At 36.6% G+C, this 24,968-nt stretch overlaps 1 protein-coding gene across 1 annotated transcript in view; it reads right to left on the bottom strand.

Annotated features, from left to right (window-relative positions):
• Positions 1–24,968, bottom strand: part of WDR64 (WD repeat domain 64) — a 149,502-nt gene that overhangs the window by 87,628 nt on the left and 36,906 nt on the right. The window contains exons 9-10 of the mRNA XM_060010641.1: positions 7,783–7,862; positions 1,348–1,487 (exon numbers count right to left, since the gene is read on the bottom strand). Coding sequence (XP_059866624.1) covers positions 1,348–1,487; positions 7,783–7,862 — 220 coding nt within the window. The remainder of the gene's footprint in view (positions 1–1,347; positions 1,488–7,782; positions 7,863–24,968) is intronic.

Below are 24,968 nucleotides of genomic sequence, written 5' to 3'. Positions count from 1 at the left end.
AATCAGTTTTCCCAACATTTAATGAACAAACAATCCTTTGCTCACAGATTTAAAATGCTACTTTTATCATATACGAAATTCCCATTCACACTCATGTGTGAATTTTCTCTTTTGTTTCATAGATGTGTCTACTGATGCATTGACTGCTGTTCTATTTATTGAGGCTTTACTATAATTTTTAATATCTGATAGGGAAAGTGTCATCTTGTAATCATATCTTCCAAAGTTTCTAGGATATTCTTTTATGTCAACACTTTTACATTAAATTTGGCAAACTAATGTCCAAATAATCCTGAATAACATTAAGTGTATAGCTTAATTTGATGGAGAGTATCTTTTACAGTATAATACTCCCATTTAGAAAGTCCCTACATTCATGTTCTTAAATAAAAGTACCTCAGAATAACTTCATAGTTAACAATATTAATAGTGAATATTGCTTGTTAAGATTATTTCTAGGCATTGCATACATTTTTGCTCTTGTGAATGCTACTACCCCTTTGACCATTGTTTTCTGTTTCTGCTCTTACACAGAAATTTATTTTTATAAATTGCTACTATCAATATAACCAGCCACTTTACCAAATTTATATGCTCTAAAACTTTTTGAATTTTTCCAGCAATCACATTATTTGCAAATATGCAGTCTCCTCATTTTTAATAGTTGTAAGTCATTTTTCTTTTTTTATAACATTATTTAGAACATTTAAAACACTGTGTAGTCATAGCAATAACAACAGAAATCTGTCTTTGTTCCTTCTTTGCTTTTTTAAAAATTGAAGTAGAGTTGATTTACAATGTTGTGTTAGTTTCTGGTGTACAACAAAGTGATTCAGTTATACATTATATATTGTTTTTCATATTCTTTTTCATTATGGTTTATTACAGGATATTGAATATAGTTCCCTGTGCTATACAGTAGGACCTTGTTGTTTATCTAGTTTATATATAGTAGTTTGTATCTGCTAATCCCAAACTCCTAATTTATCCCTCCCCCACTCCCTTTCCCCTTTCGTAACCATAAGTTTGTTATCTATGTCTAGAAATCCTTATTTTTTCTGTCTTTAATGATCATGGGAGGGCTATATTGTGTTTTACTATTGAGGATAGGCTCTCTTTCTAATGTTGTATTCCTTTTATTCTTGTCTTTAAATATGTTCTTTCTTATGCTGAAATCAATAGAAACAGAGCACAGTGACTTATCATTTCCTTATCCAAATTCACAATATTTTTCTCAGTGACTATCAGCCGTTTCAGTCAAAAATTGTATGTATTCTAGGTTTTCCAATAGTTGATTTTAAGGGAAAGAATTGTTCTGTTTCATTTTTGTTGTTTTCTTTTTGTTACCTTTGCAGAAGATAGGCTGATGACATGTTGGTCTGTCTCATTTGTTACAATCTCGGTGATACTGAACATGTGCCCCACAAGTTTCCCCACTGGCTTGGTGCTGATATTGGGGTGCCACAACCGGAGCACTTTATCATCTCCTGAAAGAAGGACACATGAAGATTATTTATTTTCTCAGAGTTGCAGGTGGTCACAGTTTAAAGAGTTTCTCTCACCCTTAATCATATCCTTATTTTTCTTCTAATATCAAATCACAGTCTGTTTCTTCCAGGATGTTGTCTATGATTGACTTGCTAAGAGTCTAGCCTTGTTTTGGATCTGCTTCTTCTTGTCAAGACTGTTTTTTAATAATTGTATTTACATATATAAATGTGAATTCTCATAAATATTCTATGAGTTCTTTTCTTGATTTAACACTTTCCTACTCATTCATGCATTAATGTATTATTTATACTTTATTTACTTCCCAAAAGTACTTAAGACAGCTGTTCTTTTGTTTCTACATTTTAAAATTATGCAAGCATTATAATAATAAAAGGAATCAAAAGAAGTGAAAAATTGCACATAATCTTTACCATTATAACAAATCAGCTGTTTTTGTTTTTCCATCTTCCCTTCTAGCACATACTCATGAGCATACAAAATTTATATGCAATTACTATCATGGCATAGATAAAATTTTATTAATTGTTAAAATCATATAGGTACATAGTGAAAGATTTAAACAATATGGAAGGATATTATTATTGTAAAAATGTCCTCTTTTCCCTTATAATCCCTAGTTCCACACCCTATAGGTTGTCACTGTTAACTTCTTTTTCTCTCTTACAAATAGACTTCTTTATTCTTTTTGGCCGCACCATGCAGCATGCAGGATCTTAGTTCCCCAACCAGGGATCGAACCTGCTCCCCCTGCAATCGTAGTGAGGAGTGTTAAACACTTGATGGCCAGGGAAGTCCCACGAATAAACTTTTTATTTTCAGAGTTAAGAATAACATTTTTCAGGCTTCCCTGGTGGCGCAGTGGTTGAGAGTCTGCCTGCCAATGCAGGAGACACGGGTTCTTACCCTGGTCCGGGAGGATCCCACATGCCGCGGAGGGGCTGGGCCCGTGAGCCATGGCCACTGAGCCTGCGCGTCCGGAGCCTGTGCTCCGCAACGGGGAAAAAAGAATAACATTTTCCCATTTATATTTAAATACTTTGAATTATTTTCAGAAAATACTTTTTCTCAACAACAAAAAAAATCACTATCACACATAAAATATACACAAATAAAAATATATTATAAATGTTGCCCAAATACAAAAATCACTGTTTTAAAATGTATTTTTATCAAGAAATTGCAGGATGCTATATTGAATGCACTTTCTAGTCTGGGAAATGTGGTCTAGCTGTATATCCAGTAAGAGATAATATAGGTTTGGTGAATAGCTGTCAGTTTTTATGATATAACTAGATGTGTGTGTATAAACATATATGATAATAAAATTTTTATTAAGTTTTAGTTTTTAATATCAAAATTATAATAGATCATGGGTAAAAGATACAGTCAAACAATTCAATTAGCAGATATAAAACAAAGTACTGTTTTAGACCCAGTAAAATTGGTTATCAGTTACATGATTAAAACTGAGTAATTCCAATAATGCAGTATCTTGCCTGATTTGCTTTTCACTGTCTATGGCTAAGAAGTGTCACGTTTCTCAGATATGTTCAGAACCCTAAGCCTCAGGCCCATAAATCATCCTAGATAATGTTAGGGTAACTGCTGAAATGGGCACTGTCACTCCTGAAGGATAAGACCACTATTCCCTGAAGAAAATCTATGACTTGTCTATTACATGCAGAAGGATTCAATAGATGATTGCCACCTGAGAAATGTCCAGGCCTTTAAACTAAGAACTTTGTTCAATATGCATTGTGAAGGAAACTCAATCTTCCAGAGGTTCTCTATTATCTACTACCAGAGGTCTTCCAGCTCTGCTTGCTTTTCATTGATAGTAATGAAATCCTTATATAGTCTGTGTGGCTACTTTTTGGACCCAGGAAGTACAGAGGGACACAATACTAACCTCTAAATGCATACAGTATTTCAACTGCATTATTATTATTATTAATCAGCTGTCTCATGCTCCAATTTATAGCTATCTATAAACATGCCTTATTTGTACTTTAGATTTTGAATCCTTGAATATTAGAAATTCAACCTGATCTTTATGAGGTTTACCATGTCTAGTCCAGAGCAGCTGTGTAATAAATGTTTGTTGAATGAAACATGAACAAATGCATGCAGAGTTCCCAAGATAGTTGGGATGGCAGATAATTGTTTTTATATACTACACCTTCCAAATTAGGAGGTTAATTCTTAAAATGGCCAGTAGAGACAACTATTGGGTAAAAAATTCTTGATGTGCAACAAAATAATGCTCAGGAAATACCTTGTCCTGGTTTGGCTTTTTTTTTTTCCTTCTGCAAGAACTTCTGTTTTTTCAAGCTCATCAAACGTCCCTGCACATTTAACACATTCAACTATGTTTAGCAAATCTGCTTTTAGAGTATATTTTGAGTCATCAGCTGCTACATACTGCACATGGAGCAATCAACAAGAGTATTCTCCTGAGAAAAATGTGTTTTCAGTTATTGAGGATTTCCATTTTCTACTAACAGAGGCTCCATAACTGCGGCAATTCAATAAATTACACATGGTGAAAAGAATTAGCTGCTTGTCAGTCATACTGCTAAATGTTTTCTTGCCTTTGGAAGAGTGCTAGAAACACTATAATTAGCAGGTTTTCAAAGCTGAAATGGGGATCTTATAATAATTAACACTGAGGTTAGTGAGAGTCAAATGTTTTAATCCATAAGCACTGAAGTGGTTTGAGTCCCAAAACATTACCAAACACATTTTTTTTTCCAGAACTGATTAAAATACTTAAGACTACAAAGTATACAAAAGTTGGTCCGTTCCTTTTCTCTTTTTTAAATAAAATTAATTAATTTATTTTTTAAAATTTATTTTATTTTTGGCTACGTTGGGTCTTCGTTGCTGCTCACGGGCTTTTCTCTGGTTGTGGTGAGTGGGGGCTACTCTTCGGTGCAGTGTGCAGGCTTCTCATTGTGGTGGCTTCTCTTGTTGCAGAGCACAGTCTCTAGGCACATGAGCTTCAGTAGTTGTGGCATGCAGGCTCAGTAGTTATGCCTCGCAGGCTCTAGAGCACAGGCTCAGTAGTTGCGGTGCACGGGCTTAGGTGCTCCGCAGCCTATGGGATCTTCCTGGACCAGGGCTTGAACACATGTCCCCTCCATTGGCAGGCGGATTCTTAACCACTGAGCCACCAGGGAAGCCCTGGTCCATTCTTATGTTTTGCATTCTTTTGTGTGGGAACGAAGGTTGTCCAAAGGAATTGGTTAAGATTAATGTGACAGCACATCTTTCAGAACAATCAGATTTTAGAAATCAAATCTCACTGTAGCCATGTATTTAAGTACTACTTTTTCAAAGGCTTTGTGTGCAGGGCTCAGGTTGAAGCAGGATGGAAGTCATTGCTTTTATCTAACTGAAGACAAGCTGCGGTGAATGCAGCATCCACTGCAATCTGATTCTCAGGCAATTTTGCTGCTTACTCTCTCACCACCAATATACTCTCCTTCCCTCACCTACTCCCTCCTTCTGACTTCCGGCCAGGACCAAGCAAGTAATGAGCCAAGATAGTCAGGAAAGGGCAATGGGGGATCAGGAAATTATGATACAAGCATTCTACTTCTTTTATTGAAAACATCTGATTTTAGTATTTCTTCTGTTCCCTTATGTGTTATAGATCTCATTATGGAGCTCTCTACATGATAGCCTTAATTAGTACAGCTTAAAGAGTTGGATTCCTGTGTGTGCTTAGAATCATCAGTATTGAGTGTCAGGAAACTTGCCCCCAGTCTAAGCCGTGACTCCCACATATTGCTTTTCAGGTTCTTATCCAGACACCTTTCTTTCTTTTCTTGATGTCTTTAACTGAAATGTAGGTTTGTGACCAGTTAATGCTTTGTTTTTCTGAATACACGAAGCTGTGGTTATATATTGAATAACATCTAATTGGAAAACTCGGCTCCAATTTTTCAAAAGGACAATTTAGTTTATCTCCCATGAACAGGAAGTTTTTAAAACAATAGTATCAGAGTATTACGTTCAAAAGAATCTTAAAATTTATGTAGTCCAACTTCTTCATTTTACCAGATAAGGAAAATGAGCACCAGGCAGAGATTAAGTGATTGTTGAAAATCATACAGTTGGTTAGTGGCCAGGCATGACTAAACCCAGTTCTTCTATCTTCTAGTTCACTGTTTTCATTAGTTTTGCTTTCCAGTAGACTACAACAAAATTTTTAAAAATAAGATTTGAACCACAATCTAATTTTAAGTAAGTGTTGTGGCAGACCCAAAGCTGAGGACAGATTTAAGTATAAACTTTAAATGCACAGTGTACTTGAAAAAAAATTAACTTCGTGTCCTCAAAGGAGATTACCCTGTCATGAAGTGAAAGTGCAGCTATCATTATGTGTACCTCAAGGCTGAGGCAGGATACTCTTTGTAGGAAACCAAATATTTCCTGCTGTGTGCGTTTTGGGAGAAGAAATTTGAAGAAATCTTACATGGAAGGGGGCCAATAGCACTTATTCATCTAACATCTCGCCTCCTTTAGTGAATATGTGTACTCTAAGCATTTACCAAATGGTATATTTGTTGATGTTTTTGATGGCAGGGCTTTCTTCTTCTTTTTTAAAATCTTTTTTCTCTTTTAAAGTTCAGATCTCCAGTATAGGCCATTTTCTTGATGTTTATTTGTTTGGGTTTCTGTTTTGCTCATTTACATCTTTCAAGTCTACATGTCCCTTGTTTCCTTTAAGGTGACCCTGATCTCCTTGAGGAGCCTCTGGGAGCTCATCTTCTCCAACACACAGGTAGCCTACGGAGTCCTTAACAGCTCCTATCTCCAGCCAGATCTTTTCCCATCACCAGTAGGAATATCCTCTCAGATGTCTAATTGACACTTGATATTTAAGTATTTAAGTTCAAAATTGAAATTTTGTTTGCATTCTTTCTCCATATAAGCACCCTCTTCTCAATTTCTATGTAATTATCAATGTAACTGCTATTCTTCTATGTTTCCCTCCTTACAAACTTGCAGCTGGCTGCTCCCTTTTATTAATCCCCAATATCATTCTGTCCCCAGGTCTTATGAATAATTTATTTTTCCATGTCTTAGAGACTGACTCTTGCTTTTCTTTTTCTAGAGCACCTACAATAACTCAGACCCTCACCATCTCACTCATGACTTCTGTAACAGCCTCCTAATGAACTGAAGATTTCAATTTATTCCAACAAAACCTGTATAAGTTGATCAAAGTGATTGTGCCTAACTGTTGTAAATGAATTGAATTAATAATTATTGATAACCTACTATGTGCCAGGCATACCTTACCTCAATTAATCTTAAACACTACCATATGAAGTAGGTGTGGTTTTTTGTTATTGTTAGCATCAGTATTAGCAAATTTGGATTGAAGACTTATTACGTGCAAGACCCTTCCTGTGTAAGTACTTTATTCTTATAATACTATTACGAGTAGGTATTATTATCAGCTCCATTTTGCAGGTGAGATTGAAGCATACAGGAATTAAATAACCTATCCAAGGCCATACAGCTTGCCAGGAAGAGAGCCAGGATTTGTTCCTAGGCAGTCTGACTACAGAGCCCAGGCTGAAAGCCATCACAGTCTTAGAACCTCAGTAGGATAGATAAGGAGTCTGAGGCCGGAAGAATATTTCAGTCCATCACCTTTCCCCTCAAGTTTCTTATGTTTGTCATCTTTCCTCCTACTCTCAGCAGATAATCTTAGCCCTTAAATGTTGGTATTTTTCAACACTCTATCCCTGGTCCTCTTCTCTGTTAATGCTAAACCATTGGCTCTTTACCTTTTTGTCAGGGACTCCTTTGAGGATTTGATAAAATTTTGGACTTTCTTTCCAGAAAAATGCACATAGATACACAAGCATTCAGCCGCAGGGGCTGTAGGACTCCCTTAAAGCCCACACATGGGCCCCAGGCTAGGAATTCATGCTCTTACACATTGAAACAAGTTCTAGAGAGATTAAATATTTAAAAGTAAAATATACAACAAACAAAAAATTATAGTAAATATGGGAGAATTTGTTTCACACATTCACAGGCTGGGGAAGGCCTTTCTAAGTGTGCCACCAAATCAAAAAGCCACAAAGAAAAAGAATGACAGATTTGACTTTATACAAACTTTAACATTCTCTAAAAGTTTTCTCTAGCAGTAAAATGCGATAACTGTATGAAACTCTATAACTGTGTTAATTAAGGAGAGCACTGTTTGCAAAGTAGAAAATCTCTGTGTAACATGAAATGCCCTCTTACCTCCCGTGACAATCACATTTGCTTTTCTACTGTAACAAAAAGTGTTTGCTCCTCTTGGCATGGAAAACTCTCTGACAGGCCTGCAAAACACAAATTAGATATAAAGCTTGTATATTTTTCCTTATAAAGCTAATTCCAACTTATAAATAGATTGTGTTCAAGAGGCTCACTTCTAAGTTGTTATGAATCCATTTACCCACAGAAAATATTATAAGCAAAGATTAAATTCTTACTGACCCACAGAATCTACTTACTCCATAATATGATATTAATGCAGCATTTGCATTGTTTCTGTTTAAAAAGAAATCCTTTCCTCCACCCTGGAGTTGCGGTTGTGCTGATGTTAAGGCTGGGCAGAGATATATCACGTCTTAAGCCAGAAAGTATATTGCTCAGCTAAATGAGTGTAGTACAGAATGGCAGGAATGTATTTGGATACTTCCCCCTCACTCACTACCCACATCCAACTTGCTGTCAAGTCTTGTTGATTTTACCTCCTAAATAGACATGAAATCTGACCACTTCTTCCCATTTCTGCCACAATGTCTTGGTTCAACTCTCTATCCCCTCTCACTGGAACTACTGCAATAAACTGCTAATCTCTCAGCTTCTACTATTTTCCATTCTCTTTCCCCAATCACACTCCAAATCCTGTTGTCAAGTTGCAGCCAAAGTGATCTTTCTAAAACATGAGTTGGATCACATCACTTTTCTCCAGTGGACTCCTGATACTCTAAGAAACACCAGGTTCCTTCACCTGGCCCACCAGGCCCATATGGTGCTGGATGGTCCTTGTCACCTTTTCAGGCTCACTCCATGCCCTCCTCTTCCCCTGGATCCAGCCATGTGGTCTCTTTAGCTTCCTTTCTGGCCTCACTGAACTCTCTTTCTCCTCAAGAGCTTCTGCACAGGCCAAAGATTTTCTTTCCCCGGATCCTAGCCACACTAACAGACACCCCCCTGTAAGTGTCAGCTTAAATACCACTTTCTCAGAAAGGCCTTTCCTGGACTCCACCCTCCTGCCCCCACCAAATAAATAAAGTCTTTTGTGTTATTTTCTAGTCTAGTACCATGTTATTTTCCCTTAGGCATAAAGCACCTGACCTTAGTCTCCTCTTGCCTTGTATGTTTCCTTTTCTTTTCTTTTTTCATAAATAAAATGGTAATATATACTATTCTGTTCCTTGGTTTTTTCACTTAATAATATATCTTGACGATCTTTCCAAATCAGTAGGTAAAAAACTTTCTCATTCTTTTTTCTAATTGTCATAGAGTATTCCTTTATAAGACTAAATCATCACTTAATTTCTGAGGGACATCAAGCTGTCTCAAATTTTTTGTGATTACAAATAATACTGCAACTTTCTTATAAAAGTGCCATGTCATATGTATGTATTTCTAAAAGACAAGTTCTTAGAAGTGGTATTGCAAGTCAAGGGGTACATGTATTTGTAATTTTAAATTATATTGCAGTTTCTTTTTAATTCTTTTTGCCCACTAGACTACACTTCTTCAAATGTGGCTCTTTACAAAAACTGGGCCTCATAAAGCATAACTTCTATGTAGCTTATATTTTGGGGTTATCTTTGAGATAATAAACCTAAGGGGCAATACCCAGAAGCATCTTGGATTGCAATTATCACCCTAAACTTCAGGTGAGAATAAATTTTCATTATAAGGGCCCAACGTGGATTTAGGTTATAAAAGAAATGGATGTGAATTAAACACAAGCTGTAGATTTCTCAGAACACAATCACAAAGTCAATGAGAGAGCATGTAAATGAAGTCTGAATTGCAGTCTTTGGGAAGATGCAGATATAAGATTTGGCTGAAACAACTTTGTTTAATGTCAGAAAAATTATGAAGAAAAAATTTGCTCAACTAAATTCAGGAATTTACATAAGAGGCTCTTACTGGGAACCATGGATCACGTGTAGTTTTTCCAATTATGTTACTTTTTATTCTTCCTTAAACCTAAGGTAAAGAGTATTTCTTAGAACCCTACATCCAACTTCATCAACCTCTTAACTTAGAGGTTAACTTCATTAACCTCTTTACTTAGGTCAGGAATTCTCATGACCTTAGAGCAGTGGTTCCTAAACTCGGAATCAGAATCACTTTGGATGCTAAAATATAAATTCCTGATCCTATCCCTAACTTAGTAAATCGGAATCTTCAAGGGGTTCAGAAATTCATATTAAATTTTTTTCCAAAATGTTTTCTCACATATATGCCTATAACATTTACTTGTAAATTATATACATATATTACACAATTAATATAGTATGTATATTATAAACAAACAGCAATAAAAATGTGATAAAAATGTAAAAGAAAGGGAATTTCTACCCACTTTCTGATTGCTCATCTTGCATTCCCTCTGGGGTATATGCACCCTGCTTTTGAGTTGGTTCCTGATAGTTTCAAGAAAGAATATGAGAGCTCTTTCTGATTTTTTTTTTTTTAACAGGAGCCCCAGTAGGAGGAGGTAGTGGGAAGGGCAGACTTCTGTAGGGACCTGCCATAAAATGGATGGAGCTTGACAGGGCAAACTGGTGAAGTGGACTTAGAATGCACCCAGGGTTGAGGTCAGGAGGCCTAGATTTTGGTCACATTCTGTTGCTAAATATATGACATTAGAAGCGTCACTTAATTTTGCTGAACTACAATTTCCCCACTTATGAGACCAAGGATTTGGATATAGCTTAAATAGCTTCTACTACTTAAAATCTTTGATTTTATGCTTTCTGTGTGGATGTGGCTGGGTAGGAGTCCAGCAGGCCACTGCATAGCTTATGTAGGTGGTGGCCAGCACTATGCAGCACACAACCTGCATAACCGTTACCAGTGGCCCCTGGATTGGGGCAGGGGAAAGTATATGAACAAAGACTCCAATGACTCATTGTACTTTCTAATCAGTAGTGTAGCTCCCCCCGTGTGGGGGAAGAAGTGAAATTAGAGCAGCTAGAGGGTTGTGGGAGAAATAGATCTGAATTTATGGATTCATTGAAGGTTGTTGACTATAGACTTTCCATATTGGAAATGTTCGGGATAGTATGTTTGAAAATTGTTCCTGTCTTACCTAAGATTATTAAAGCATTAGATTTCTGTATTAAATAATGTCTGCAGTTGGCAAAGGAGGTGGGGAGAGGGCATAGTGAGCTAAAAGTATACTCTGAAAGGGAAGTAACCAAGAGAGAGAAATTCCCCAATGACAACAAGGCCTGTGAAAGAATTTTGGGGGGCACTCAGTAGGGCCTCAACAAAATTTACTGAGTACAAACTGAATGTCCAGCACTGGCCTAGAGGAAATATCAGTGAACTGTGATAGCAGAGGTGAGAGTGTTCATTAGTTAAGATGTGTACAGGAGCCAGGCAGGTAAACTATATGAGCGAAGTGGGCTGGCTAGGAAACTACAGGGAGTGCACGGAGAGTGCATGTCCTGTGGAAAGTGGGAGCCAAGGCCCAGAGTCAGTTAACAAAACCAAATAAATGACTGTAAATGCTACCAAACAAAACACCATTTGCAGGTTGCATTTAGCTCGTGAGACTACCAGTTTGCAACCTCTGAATGAGACAGCTCCTATATTTTAAAAAACATACACGATGATAAAATAGCAATAGTTTAGACAAAATTTCCAATTTTGATAAGTGAGAATGATCATTTAGAGGAGAAAAAAATAGCTCTTTTTGTTTTAAAGTTCAAAAGTAAAACAAAGTATCAGTTGTTAAGTCCTAAGTGGGAAGTTTACTAAATAAACAGGAATAGATTATACTACTTCTATGTAAAAAGATACCTCTAAGATATTTTAAAAGATTTTTTCTTCCAAAAAAATTATATCTAGTTTATAGTAGTAATTTTTCTGACTAGCTAATGCAAAGGTAAACTGTAGTCCTAATTTATTCAAATTACTTATTTACAGTTCATGAAAAGCAGCCCTAATTCAGTAACATAAATCTAAAGTCAGAATTTAGAATTTTGAAAATGTTTAAACTTTCCAGATAAGAAGTAGTTTCTACTTATCTCTGGTGACTTATTTACACTTTTGCCAATGACATGTTTTTCTGGTTGACTGAATGAACTGAACTTGATTAGGTATAAACTGGGAAGTCATTATTTTCTTCTACCCTTGTCTCCAAACACAGTCTCTTAGTACATCATCGTGCCCCAGCAGCAAGTCTTCCTGGACCAGTTTCCATTAGAAAGGGAAATTCCTGCTAAACCACTGACTGTGGCCCACAGGAAATTCACACAGGCTAGTCATGCAGGACAGTGTCAACCTGAATGCAGCCCCACCCTATTGTCTTGAGTCCCTCCTGCCAGGTAGGAATGTGTGCATTAGGCACAGCAGGGGCAGAGCTGAGGGCCCACAGTAATTTTGGGGGCCCACAGAAATGTTCTAATTGTTCTTAAAATCAAAGGAAAAAATTTAAGTTTAGGGTCAAGAGAAGTGTTTTAATTTTTTCTCATATCAGAAAAACTAAAATTTTTAGAGCCTAAAACATTAAAAAAGTTGAAGTCTTTAAAATTATATCAAAAATAACGTGCAATATTGAGAGCGTTATGGTGGGAGGGACACATGAAGGCAAAAGTGCTCAGGGCCGCATGTCATAATATGGTCCAGCCTGCAGCCTTCAGAATTCCCCATGGGGAAGCAAGTAGTGGTCATAATGTGCATATGTCACCTGTCAAACTTGCCTAAGGTGAGCCTGTGTCCTTTGGGGCCTCAGCAAGTAGCCCCTGGGGAGCCAGATGTATTTCCCTGCTTTTTTGGCTCTCCTGGAGCTCTCCTCCAGCGGTCTGAGGTGCGGAAAACTCTCTATCACCTCCACTCTCACCCTGGGGATGGCAGACCAAATGCCTCAGCATTGCCCATAGTTCCACAGCTAGGTAACTGCATCCTCCTTTTCAACTATTTTAGAATTGTTTGTTGTTTCTTCATTGTTGTGGGTGACTGATAAGAGTCATGGGACTGGTCTGACTACCTTCTAATAATTCTGTGAGGATGGTTTAGTATATCTTTCTTTAAATGGAACTTTAGCTGAAATTCTAAGATAGCAGGAAAAGAAACATTTAATGCCCTGTTAGTTGATTATGGATCTATCAAACATTTTTACATCAATGTCTCAGCATGTAAAATGGGGATCATACATACTTCCCATTAAAATTTTTTTGTTTTTTTAAAATACCTGCCCATTAGATAAAATTAATCTATTTTCCTGGCCCACATAATTAAATGGACCAGAAATGGATGAACTGTGTCTTTCAATAAAGCCAGTTGCAACTAATTCATATAATTGATTCAAAAAAATTCAAAATTCATATAATTGATTCAAAAAAATTCAAAATTGATTCAAAAAAAATCAAAATTCAAAAAAATTCATATAATTGATGTCAACTGGGAAAAAACTTAAAAGATGAGCTGCTTTTCACAGATATTTTATATACATATTCAACTGCATAGTTTTAAACAGGTTGCTTTCTTATTCTGTAACTAGGTGTAATTTACTCTAACTGGTACATACCAGAGTGTTCTCTGAGAAAGTTATGATAATATTAACTAGTATTTCCACAGCATTTTACATCTGAAGAATGAAGAGAGTTTTCACTCAACATCTTACAGTGCAGTGAGATATCTGGTTTGGTGTTTGGACTTGAGCTCAGGTCCTCCACACCATGGTCCCTCCTCAGGGATGGGGTGGTAGGCCAGGAGTTGGGGGGGACCACCCTCTTGTCTAGGATGCCTCAGGGGGACCCACCTCTAAACAGTGACCACACCAAGATAGCACTAGACTCATAGTCTTATGTACAATGTTGGCCCATATTGTCCATTCCATAACAAAATAAAATGTAGATACCATGCGCCTTTGAACACAGAAGGCTCCCAATAAATATGTTTGAATACCCTTCAGGGAAAAATACCACTGGTTGACAGTACTGTACCAGTTTTCAGAGTCACACAGAATAGAAATATATTGATTCTGGGAAGTTCCCTCTGAAATTTTCCCTGAGATAATAGTACTTTTGAAGGAGAAACATTTTCTAATAATTTCTTCAAAATGAAAAAAAAAAAAAATCCAAACACTATACTATCAAAAGACCTTGCCTGAATCATAGCATACTTCACCTTAGTTTCCTTGCTAATGTTACACAAATTTGTGAGCTCTGATCTGGAGAAGGAAGCAGGGTAATCAGATGGAACGTTACATAATTAGGGTTATTCACTGAATGTAATACGATGCTCAGACAGGAAAGCATTCCGGGGGATCATGTAATTGCTAAAGGTGAAGGGCCATTGAGCAAGCTTGTATCCTCTCTTATCTTCCCTTGGGGTGGGGGTAGATGGGAGGAATGCAGGGGACAAAGAAGAAGTCATTTTTATTTCCTCCTTAATGATGTAAGGCAGAAAATTTGCGTGCCTCAAGTAAAGGTATTTTTTTTAGATAGCGGTCCTCACTCTGGGTTACTGCCTGTGATTAATCCATATTGTACCCATTCCCAAAGAACAAGAGAAGGTGCAATAGAAAACTTCAGATCAGAGTATGGTAAACTTTTTCTTTAAGGATCCGGATAATAAATATTTTACACTTTCTTATTTACTCTCTGCCACTGTAGCACAAAAACAGCTGTAAATAACACGTAAACAAGTGAGCATGGCTGTGTTCCCATATAACTTCATGAGCAATGAAATTTGAATTTCATATAATTTTCATGGGTCATGAAATATTACTCTTCTTTGATTTTTTCAACGATTTAAAAATGTAAAACTTATTCTTAGTTTGCAGATGCTACAAAAGCAGATGGCCCGCTGAACATGGGACATGCCATTTTCTGACCCTTACTATAGAAGTGGGAACACAAAGCACAAACCAGTACAGGTCTACAGTAACTCCACCTGATCTCAGTATTAAAATTCATTGTCTGATGTATTTCAGTATCTTTATTAAGGAAACAAAAAGGGGAACTTTTACATTTATTGAGCACTAACTATATATACCATGCATTAAGCTAGGCACCTTACCTGAGTAAATTAGGTTAATTTTTACATACCTTATAACACTACGAGGTAGGTATATTCATTCCCATTTAAAGATGGAAAAACTGAGACTAAGTAGAGCTAATGGTAACGTGTTCAATGGTCACAAAGCCTTGAGTGCCAGACAGAAACCAGTTCTGACTGGCTCCATAGCAACCCTACTGAGAACCACTACATACTTTCTAATATTACAATCTGCCTCCAAGCTGGGTAACTAATAAAGAGTAATGCTAAGTAGTTAATTGCTCATCTCTTGGAATTGCCAAGCTATTAAAGGGTTAATGGTTCAACTTATGTCTTGCAATAGGCCAATATTCTTTACATGGCAATATTAATAGCATATGTTCATTTTCCTGCTGGTACATTTGTGAAATTACCATACAAAATTATGACCAGAATGATAATCATTTCTTAAATGGAAAATTTTTTTTGAGAGGAGTTTTTTCCTGCCTTTCTGGGAGCTGTACTGGCTTCCATTTTAACAACTGGCCAATTATGAATTAGTATAAATGCAGTTTCATCTGTCTCAGCTTAAGACTTATCATAAGAAATTGCAGAGATAAGAATATGATGAATCTAGGGATGGAGTGGACTTGACTCTCTATTGAAATGACTCTTCAATGGCACTGACAGTTCTGGAAAACATGATTACACTGTATCACTTGAGAAATCTCTTTAGCTTCTAGATTTAGGAGAGTGACCCAAGGAAGTAGATGAAAAGTCAGCCAGAATTTGACAGAATAGATCAATGATCATTATTTGCTGAGTTTGTATATTTTTGTCTCACAGTTTCCTGACCCTCTTGGGCCAAATTCCAGGAGATATGGTGAATACTAGGAAGCTTGGAATTGAGCTTAAAGACAAACTCCTGCCTATTGCAAAATAGATGCTCTTCAGACCTAAGACCAGAAAGTACTGGCAAGTATGAAAAAGAAAACCTTCTAGATAATTTAAGTGTTTACAGCTACAAAGTACCAAATCTACAGAACACTGTAGAGAGGAGGAATTTAAATTCCCTACAATAATATTACATAAATAAAAAATACATACTAACATTCATTTTGAACAAAACATATAAATAAAAAGATTTATTAAACCCAACCCAAAGAATGGTTGCATCTCTGTGTGTGTGTGTGTGTGTGTCTGTTTGCACATAAGTAAAAATGGAATGGGATACAAGGATAAAAAGAAAAATGGAGCTGAAGGAATCAGGCTCCCTGACTTCAGACTATACTACAAAGCTACAGTAATCAAGACAGTATGATACTGGCACAAAAAGAGAACTATAGATCAATGGAACAGAATAGAAAGCCCAGAGATAAACCCATGCATATATGGTCACCTTATTTTTGATAAAGGAGGCAAGAATATACAATGGAGAAAAGATAGCCTCTTCAATAAGTAGTGCTGGGAAAACTGGACAGCTACATATAAAAGAATGAAATTAGAACACTCCCTAACACCATACACAAAAATAAACTCAAAATGGATTAAACACCTAAATGTAAGGCCAGACACTATCAAACTCTTAGAGGAAAACATAGGCAGAACACTCTATGACGTAAATCACAGCAAGATCCTTTTTGACCCACCTCCTAGAGAAATGGAAATAAAAACAAAAAGAAACAAATAGGACCTAATGAAACTTAAAAGCTTTTGCACAGCAAAGGAAACTGTAACCAAGATGGAAAGACAACCCACAGAATGGGAGAAAATATTTGCAAATGAAGCAACTGACAAACGATTAATCTCCAAAATTTACAAGCAGCTCATGCAGCTCAATATCAAAAAAACAAACAACCCAATCCAAAAATGGGCAGAAGACCTAAATAGACATTTCTCCAAAGAAGATATACAGATTGCCAACAAACACATGAACAAAGGCTCAACATCATTAATCATTAGAGAAATGTAAACCGAAACTACAATGAGGTATCACCTCACACCAGTCAGAATGGCCATCATCAAAAAATCTAGAAACAATAAATGCTGGAGAGGGTGTGGAGAAAAGGGAACACTCTTGCACTGTTGGTGGGAGTGTAAATTGATACAGCCACTATGGAGAACAGTATGGAGGTTCCTTAAAATACTAAAAATACAACTACCATACGACCCAGCAATCCCACTACTGGGCATATACTCTGAGAAAACCGTAATTCAAAAAGAGCCATGTATCACAATGTTTGTTGCAGCTCTATTTACAATAGCCAGGACATGGAAGCAATCTAAGTGTCCATCAACAGATGAATAGATAAAGAAGATGTGGCACGTATGTACAATGGAATATTACTCAGCCATAAAAAGAAACGAAACTGAGTTATTTGTAGTGAGGTAGATGGACCTAGAGTTTGTCATACAGAGTGAAGTAAGTCAGAAAGAGAAAAACAAATACCGTATGCTAACACATATATATGGAATCGAAAATAAATGGTCATGAAGAACCTAGGGGCAGGACGGGAATAAAGACCTACTAGAGAATAGACTTGAAGACACAGGGAGGGGGAAGGGTAAGCTGGGACAAAGTGAGAGATTGGCATAGACATATATACACTACCAAATGTAAAACCAGTAGCTAGTGTGAAGCAGCCACATAGCACAGGGAGATAGCTTGGTGCTTTGTGACCACCAAGAAGGGTGGGATAGGGAGGGTGGGAGGGAGGGAGACACAAGAGGGAAGAGTTATGGGGATACATATGTATAGCTGATTCGCCTTGTTATAAAGCAGAAACTAACACACCATTGTAAAGCAATTATACTCCAGTAAAGATGTTAATAAATAAATAAAAAGGAATAAGAGTGTGACTAACTCAATTCTGCTCTTGAGGATACGTCACTGGAAAAAAAAAGGGAATTATATCTTCCTAGAATCATGTCAGTTGAAGGGCATGTTTTTGCTGACAAAAAGAAGGTACCTATTAACATTTCATTAAGACCTAATACAAGCATTCACCACCTGATTGACAGATCCTAATACTTGGAAAAGGGAATATTGGCCCATACAAATTGTTCTCAAAGGAAAACTTGTGCCTTTTCTTTCTTGCAGTGTTAGAGTATTTATTATTATCATAGATTTTGGCAGCATGCAGAAATCAGTGTTCTTTAAAAATCCAGTCTCCACAAAAGACCTTAAATATCTATAAGCAAATAATAATACTTTCCGTTGTTAAGGGGTTTTAGTTTTCAAAGCACCTTCACCCATTTCAGCTTATTTGAGTAGCACAAAAATCCCATGAGCTAAGAAAGTTAGTATTATTCCTATTTATAAATGAGGTTATTGAGGTTCAAATAAGTTAAAAAAACATGCTCAAGACTCTTGGACAATGAATAAGAGGCAGGCGTGATCTAGAATTCCCTTGCAAATGTATTCCTTTATTTATATTCTCTCATAGTGAAAAGCACAGCCACGTATATAGTTCCCCCAAACTGAGCCTGGTGTCTGCTGCTCTAATGCTTTTCTTCTAGATCTTTGGATGATTTGCTCTTCACCTCACTCAGATCTCTGATCACATGTTATCTCCTCAGAGCAGTCTCTCGTGACGATCCTGTCAAGATTACTGCCTCCCATCACTCTTTATCCCATAATGCTCCTTCATCTCCATCACCTACTCACCTAAGTCTGTATTATTCATTTGATTATTTGCTCTCCCACTAGAATATGACTCCAGGAGAGGAGAGAGTTAGTCTTTTTTGTATACCATTATATCACTTCTTGGAACAGTTTTTGATCTATAATAGGCATACATTAAATATTGTTGAGAATGAAAAAATGAACCTTAGATTCCTCTCTTTCCTTTATTTCTCTCATCCAGTAGGTCACCAGTTCTTGTAAATTATATGAGAATCTGTTCTCTTTCCATCCTTACTTTCACTGGTTCAGTTCAAACCCCCATCGTTTCTTTTCTAAACTATTGCCATATCTTCCCAATTGGTCTCCTCTTTTCAACTTGCCTTTCCCCAATCCATTCCCCACTTTGCTGCTAGGGTAATCTGTCAAAAACACGAATTTTATCACTTTTCTTTCTAAAGTATTCAATGGCTTCCTGTAGCCGTCAGGTTAAAATTCCAACTTTTTATCATGGTATGCAGGTCTCTTCATGTTTTGCTTATCCAGTCTCATCTTTCCCAACTCTTTCTCTCTGTTCCAATCATATTGAACCACTTACAGTTTCTAGAATTCACCATCTTCTTCTTCACTTCTGTGCCTTTATAAATGTCATTTCTTTAATGTGACTATTTATCAACTCTACTCTCCTGCAACTGCTTTACCTGGCTAACTCTTACCAGTTCTTCAAAACTCAGTATGCATGACATTCCTTTTCAGGAAGCTTACCTCAATTTTTATCCACACCCCTATCCTACCTTAAGATGCTCTGAGAACTCTCTTCTGCTCCCATACAACTCTCTTAAATCGATATCATAACACTTATCACCCTCTCTGGGAATCTATTTCCTTTCTCCCTCATTAGACATGAGAGCAAAGACCTAGTCTTATGCATCTTTAAATTTCCAACATGTAATACAGTGCTTTAAACAAAGTAACTAACCAATAAGTATTTGCTAAAAAAAAAAAAAAAAGTGAATATTCAGCCTCCTGCTCTAGAGCTTCTTCTGGAGTCATCTATGTAGTTTTGTTCAAATTATAGGACTATCAGAAAGAGATTGTTGAATACAAAAAAACTCAACAAGCTTAGTGTCTTGGAAAGACACATCCTTAAACATAATTAAAATGCAATAAGTACAAAGACTGAAGCATGAAAAGGGTACCTAACGCAGCTGGGGAAGAGGTTGCTGGGAGAGGTCAGGAAAATTTCCTAGAGTTGGTATCACTTGATCCTTAAAGGATTTACGGGGTCAGTTATATCTCAAAAAACTGGAAACAATTTTAAAAATAAAAAACTTCCCTCTTCTCAAAAAAAGAAAAAAATCCCACAGGATTATGGAGGTTGAGGTAGAAGAACTAAGAGGAAGAGTGGAGAGAGTATTTCAGGCACTGAACATGTACAAAGTCCCAACATGCAGTATCCAGAGATCAGCAAGAAGTTCAGAGTAACAGGATAACAGGAACCTAGGAACAAGGTAGTAAAGAGCAGTGAAGTGGATGAAGTGGAGAGGTTAACAGGAACCAGATAATGGGAGTGCTGTGGCAGGTGATGGAGAAATGTGAAGGACATTGAGATGGTTGGATATCATCCTTACAAGAATAGTTTGGGAGAGTATTGGGACAAGAGGGTAGTTGGAGAGAAGAGCCTAGGACAATAGAGATACAGATATAAAATAAATTCAACAAGAAGTTTTAAGGCAATATAGACAAATTGGTGACTGACGATTTTTAGGGGTTGAGGGAAAAAGGAGTCATGTGGGGTTGCTAAATTTCTGCCTAGATGATTTGATGCATCATGGTGCCACAAAGAAAAATTTTAAATTCTATAAAGGGCATAGATTAAAAAGTGGGGGAAGTGAAGTGAAATTTAAGGGGCTATGAGATATCCAGGTGGACATAGTGAGTAGGTATACGTAAGTCCAACATTCAAGATAGCTTGGGTTTTCATTAGTATACAGGTATTAATATGTTGGAGAAGAGGAACATAACCCAAGAATTGAGTAGAAAGTGACAATTAAGGTTGGCTAAGGACAAAACTCTGGAGAATACCACCGCAAAAAGAGCAGACACAAAAAGAGGAATCACAAGGGAAAAGGTCAGACAGTAAGATACCGGGAGAAAACTCTGGCTTCCCAAAAGCCAAGAGAATAGAGTTTTAGGATGGGTGAGATCAGAAATGCTGAATGCTCCAAGTTTAATTTCCTTTGGTCTGACAATGTAGACATCATTGGCCAATTTGAGAGTCTTTTCCGTAGAGTAGTAGCCGGGAGGCTATATGAGACAGGATTTTAGAGGGAATGAGTAATGTCAAGATAGTGGGGATAGTGAATGTAGAGTACTCTTTCCAGAAGAGGTGTAGTATGATAGATCAAAGGACACTAAAGGTCAAGAAAAGCATTATTCAGATCACAAGAGACTTGAGCATTTTAAGTTGAAAATGAGAGAGTGGGAGAAACTGAGGTAGCAAGATCCTGGAGAAGAAGTTAAGTGCAGGGTCACCAATGGAAGGTGTGTTACCAACCTCTAAAACAAAAAGAAAAGACTTAAGGCTGGGTGTGGATAGAGAAAATTCTGAAAAGATCTGGGGTGTTGGGGAATTACTCCTGAGGCCACAGGGTTTTTTTTGTTTTGTTTTTTGTTTTGATCATATGGAAGGACAGGACATCGGTGGAGGGTGAAAGGAGTTGAAGTTTGGAATAGTCACTGAGAGGAATAAGAGGGGGTTAATCAAAGGTATGTAAAAGGATTGGGAGACTGGGCTAAGGGCTCTGCTGAGCAAAAGGGTTGGGATTTTGCTGATCGATATGTTGGACAGATAGGAGTATAAATCAAGGAAGAATGCTGGTGAGATACAAACTCAGATGATTAACTTGGGATCCAGTCAGGTAGGAAGGGAAGAAAGTCAAGGAAAGGGCTGATAAAATTCAATCTACTGAGAGATAAAGGTATCAGAGACCTCAGCAACATCACTGAGTCGGTATAGTGCGAGTTGGAGTGTTCAAAAGCTGATATGGTGAGACGTGGAGGTCTGAGAGAAGGATACTGGAACGTAGCGCCTGTCAATATTGTGCAGATCAATTTTTGATTTCTATTTTGTAATATTAGATTGACAATAGGCAACTAAACATACCAATGTAAAGACAGTCTTTAAGAAGGAAAAAAAAGCCACTTCATTCATCCAAAAGCCACCTAGGCACGTTTATTGTGTTTGCTTTAAACTTTCTTGTGTAATGAAATCACTGGCAAGTTACTTTACATAGTCTCCTATATAAGACTTCTGGTTCTTATCTCTATGGGCTTGCTGGAGGACCATTATTTAGCACTTCCCTTTCTGAACTCCTATTATGTCTATAATCCTAAACCAGTCAACTGGCCTTTAACTTGCTCTTCTTTGCAATACAAATTATCCTAAGTAGTAGTGTGCTGATAAATGTTTAACATTCATTGAGCTGGGGACAGGAAAGTAGAGATGGTAGTGTGCCATTGCTTTACAACATTTGCTGTTTTCCATGGTACAAATATTTCTCTCATGGCTGATTTCAAACCAGCAAAGGGACATCTCTTAACGTGGAGTTAGGAAAAGATACAGAGTTGCACACCATTATATAGCACTGTGTTCTTCAGGACATAAAACCCTCAAGAACATAGGTAATAGTAAAATGTAGTAAATATATAAGAAGTAATGAGTTTTGAGTATTTACTGCCTTTGCTTTCAATATAATTGATTTGTGAGCTTATTTTAATCATGGCAGAGTTTAACAATAAGTTGGCCAAATTCCAGACATGAGCTGGCTGCACCATACTGCTGATTTTATGTCTATATTTCTTGTCTTCCCACTTACATTTTAAGCATTTTAAGACAGGGGCCACGACTTAAACATATTTGTATTGTCCACAGTTCTTAACACATTCTGACTTAGTAAATATTTGTTGAATAATTGATACAGTTCTGGATTAAAGGCTGAACTACATTACCTTATACAGCTTTCTGGTTGCCATATAAACTGTTAGAATTACCCTGGTAAGTGTACTGGTAGTATTTGTTCTGTGGAAATCATGGTTGTAGGTTTGTATATCTTGCAAATAAAAATCCTTTCTCTGGATGTTGAAGCAGAATATATTTTTTCTATACCACCACGAGGACATATTGTATTTGTATATGTTTTCACAATGTTTCTTTATGATTATGAATGTATCATGAATTGCCAACATAGTATAAAATCAAATTGGAAATAAGGTGGCATCTAGTTCTTAATTAAATGTTTCAGAAATGTATTCCTTTAAAATGCCAGAGTATAATCACTAGCTAGTTAATTATGTCACAAAAACATAGAAATGATATTTGTGGTGTCAGATGTGGTGTCAAGAAATGAAATTGTTTTTAAGGTACTGAAGAAAGTTTTTAAATCATCTCTCACTGTAATATGTTTTACACCAAGATAAACATTTTCACCTTTTTCTACGTAAGGGGAAATATGTGTTTTTCCTGAAGACTACAGCTTCCAGGAAAACTTAAGGTAGTCAGTCATCTGACTGACTGTGATATTCTCATCTTTCATTAAATTTCTGTTATTCCATTGCTTAAATTAAAAGCCTTGGAATTTAAAGAAATTCTAGCTCTGTATGTGCAAAGGCTATCTTTTGTTTCCCATTTTTTTGTGAATTTCACTAAAACTTCAAGAGGACCTAGGAGGTATCTATCACTTGTGTTTTGTTAGGGGGTCATATTTGTCTCTCTACCATTTTTCCCAGAACTTTTTAAAGTTGTACCCTAAATGCAAAGAGAAAAAGAAAGCAAGACTCTGTCTCATTTCAACTCACTGATTCTTTAAACAGAAAAACAAATTCAGAAGAAAATGATTACAATTGAGAAAGTATGTTTTAAGAATGGAATTGAATCACTAGGTAAGGGTTTTGCAGTTTTAAGTTTTTACCCATAGTGTTTTGTTGTATTTTATCCCATTTTTTCAGTTTTGACGTATAATCGTAAGATGTTGAAACTGTATAACATGAGTTGATATATATACACATTGTGAAAGGATGCCCCTGAGTTAATCAACACATTCATCATCTCACATGTTTATTTATTTTTTTTTTGGTGTGAACATTTACATTCTACTTTCTTAGCAAATTTCAATTATACAATACAGTGTTAACTATAGTCACTACGTTTTACATTAGATCCTCAGACATTTTATAGGTTTTATAAAAACCTATATGAAAGTTTACCAAACTTTTATGAACCTTTCCCTATGGAAAGGGAACCCTTTCCCTGGTGATGACTGTTCTACACTTTGTTTCTATGAGTTCTACTTTTTTTTGGATTTCACATATAAGTGATACCATGCAGTATTTGTCTTTCTCTGTCTGGTTTATTTCACTTAGCATAATGCCCTCCAGTTTCATCCTTAAAACAAAGTTTAAAGAAGATCTTTCGCTTCTTGTTGCAGCAAATCAGATTCTAATTTGTGGCTCAGTGCATTTTTTAATAGACAATTTTTTAAAAGCAGTTTTAGGTTCACAGAAAAATTGAGTGGAAATTACAGAGATTTTCCATATGCTCCTGCCCTCCCACACATGCATAGCTTCCCCCATTATCTACATCTCTCACCAGAGTGGTACATTTGTTAGAATTGATGAACCTACACATTGACACATAATAATCGCACAAAGTCCACAGTTTACATTAGGGTTCACTCTTGGTGCTGTACATTCTGTGGGTTTGGACAAATGTATAATGACATGTGTCCACCATTATAGTATCATACAGAGTATTTTCAAGGCCCTAAAAATCCTCTGCGCCCTGCCTATTCAACCCTCCCTCCCCCTGCATCCCAGCAATCACTGATTTTTAATTGCCTATCCACAGTTTTGCCTTTTCCAGAACGTCATATAGTTAGAACCATGCAGTATGTAACCTTTTCAGATTGGCTTCTTTTACTTTGTAATATGCATTTAAGGTTCCTCCATGTCTTTTCATGGATAGCTTATTTCTTTTTAGTGCTTTTAGTGCTTTTTAGTGCTGGATCATATGGCAAGTATGTTTAGTTTTGTGAGAAACCGCCAAACTGTCTTCCAAGGTGGCTGTACCCACTTTGCATTCCCTCCAGCACTGAATGAGAGTTCCTATTGTTCCACATTCTTGTCAGCATTTGAGGTTGTCAGTGTTTTGGATTTTGGACATTCTAGTAGGTGTGTAATGATATCTCATTGTGATTTTAGTTTCCACTTCTCTAATGATGTAGAATGTGAAACATCTTTTCATATACTTATTGCCATCTGTATACCTTCTTTGGTGATGTGTCTGCTCATATCTTTTGCCCATTTTTTTAATCAGGTTGTTTGTTTTAGTGTTGAGTTTTAAGAGTTGTTTGTATATTTCCGATGACTGCCCTTTATCAGATATGTGTTTTGCAAATATTTTCTCCTAGTCTATGGCTTGTCTTTTTGTTCTCTTGACAGTGTCTTTTTCAGAGCAGAGTTTTTAATTTGAACGAAGTCCAGTTTATCAATGATTTCTCTCATGGAGTGGTATCTTAAAAGTCAT

Source organism: Delphinus delphis, chromosome 1, assembly GCF_949987515.2.
Source record: "Delphinus delphis chromosome 1, mDelDel1.2, whole genome shotgun sequence".
In the NCBI taxonomy this organism is placed as follows: Eukaryota; Metazoa; Chordata; class Mammalia; order Artiodactyla; family Delphinidae; genus Delphinus; species Delphinus delphis.
Note: the sequence above shows the minus strand (reverse complement) of the source record. Positions and strands in the feature narration are given on the sequence as shown.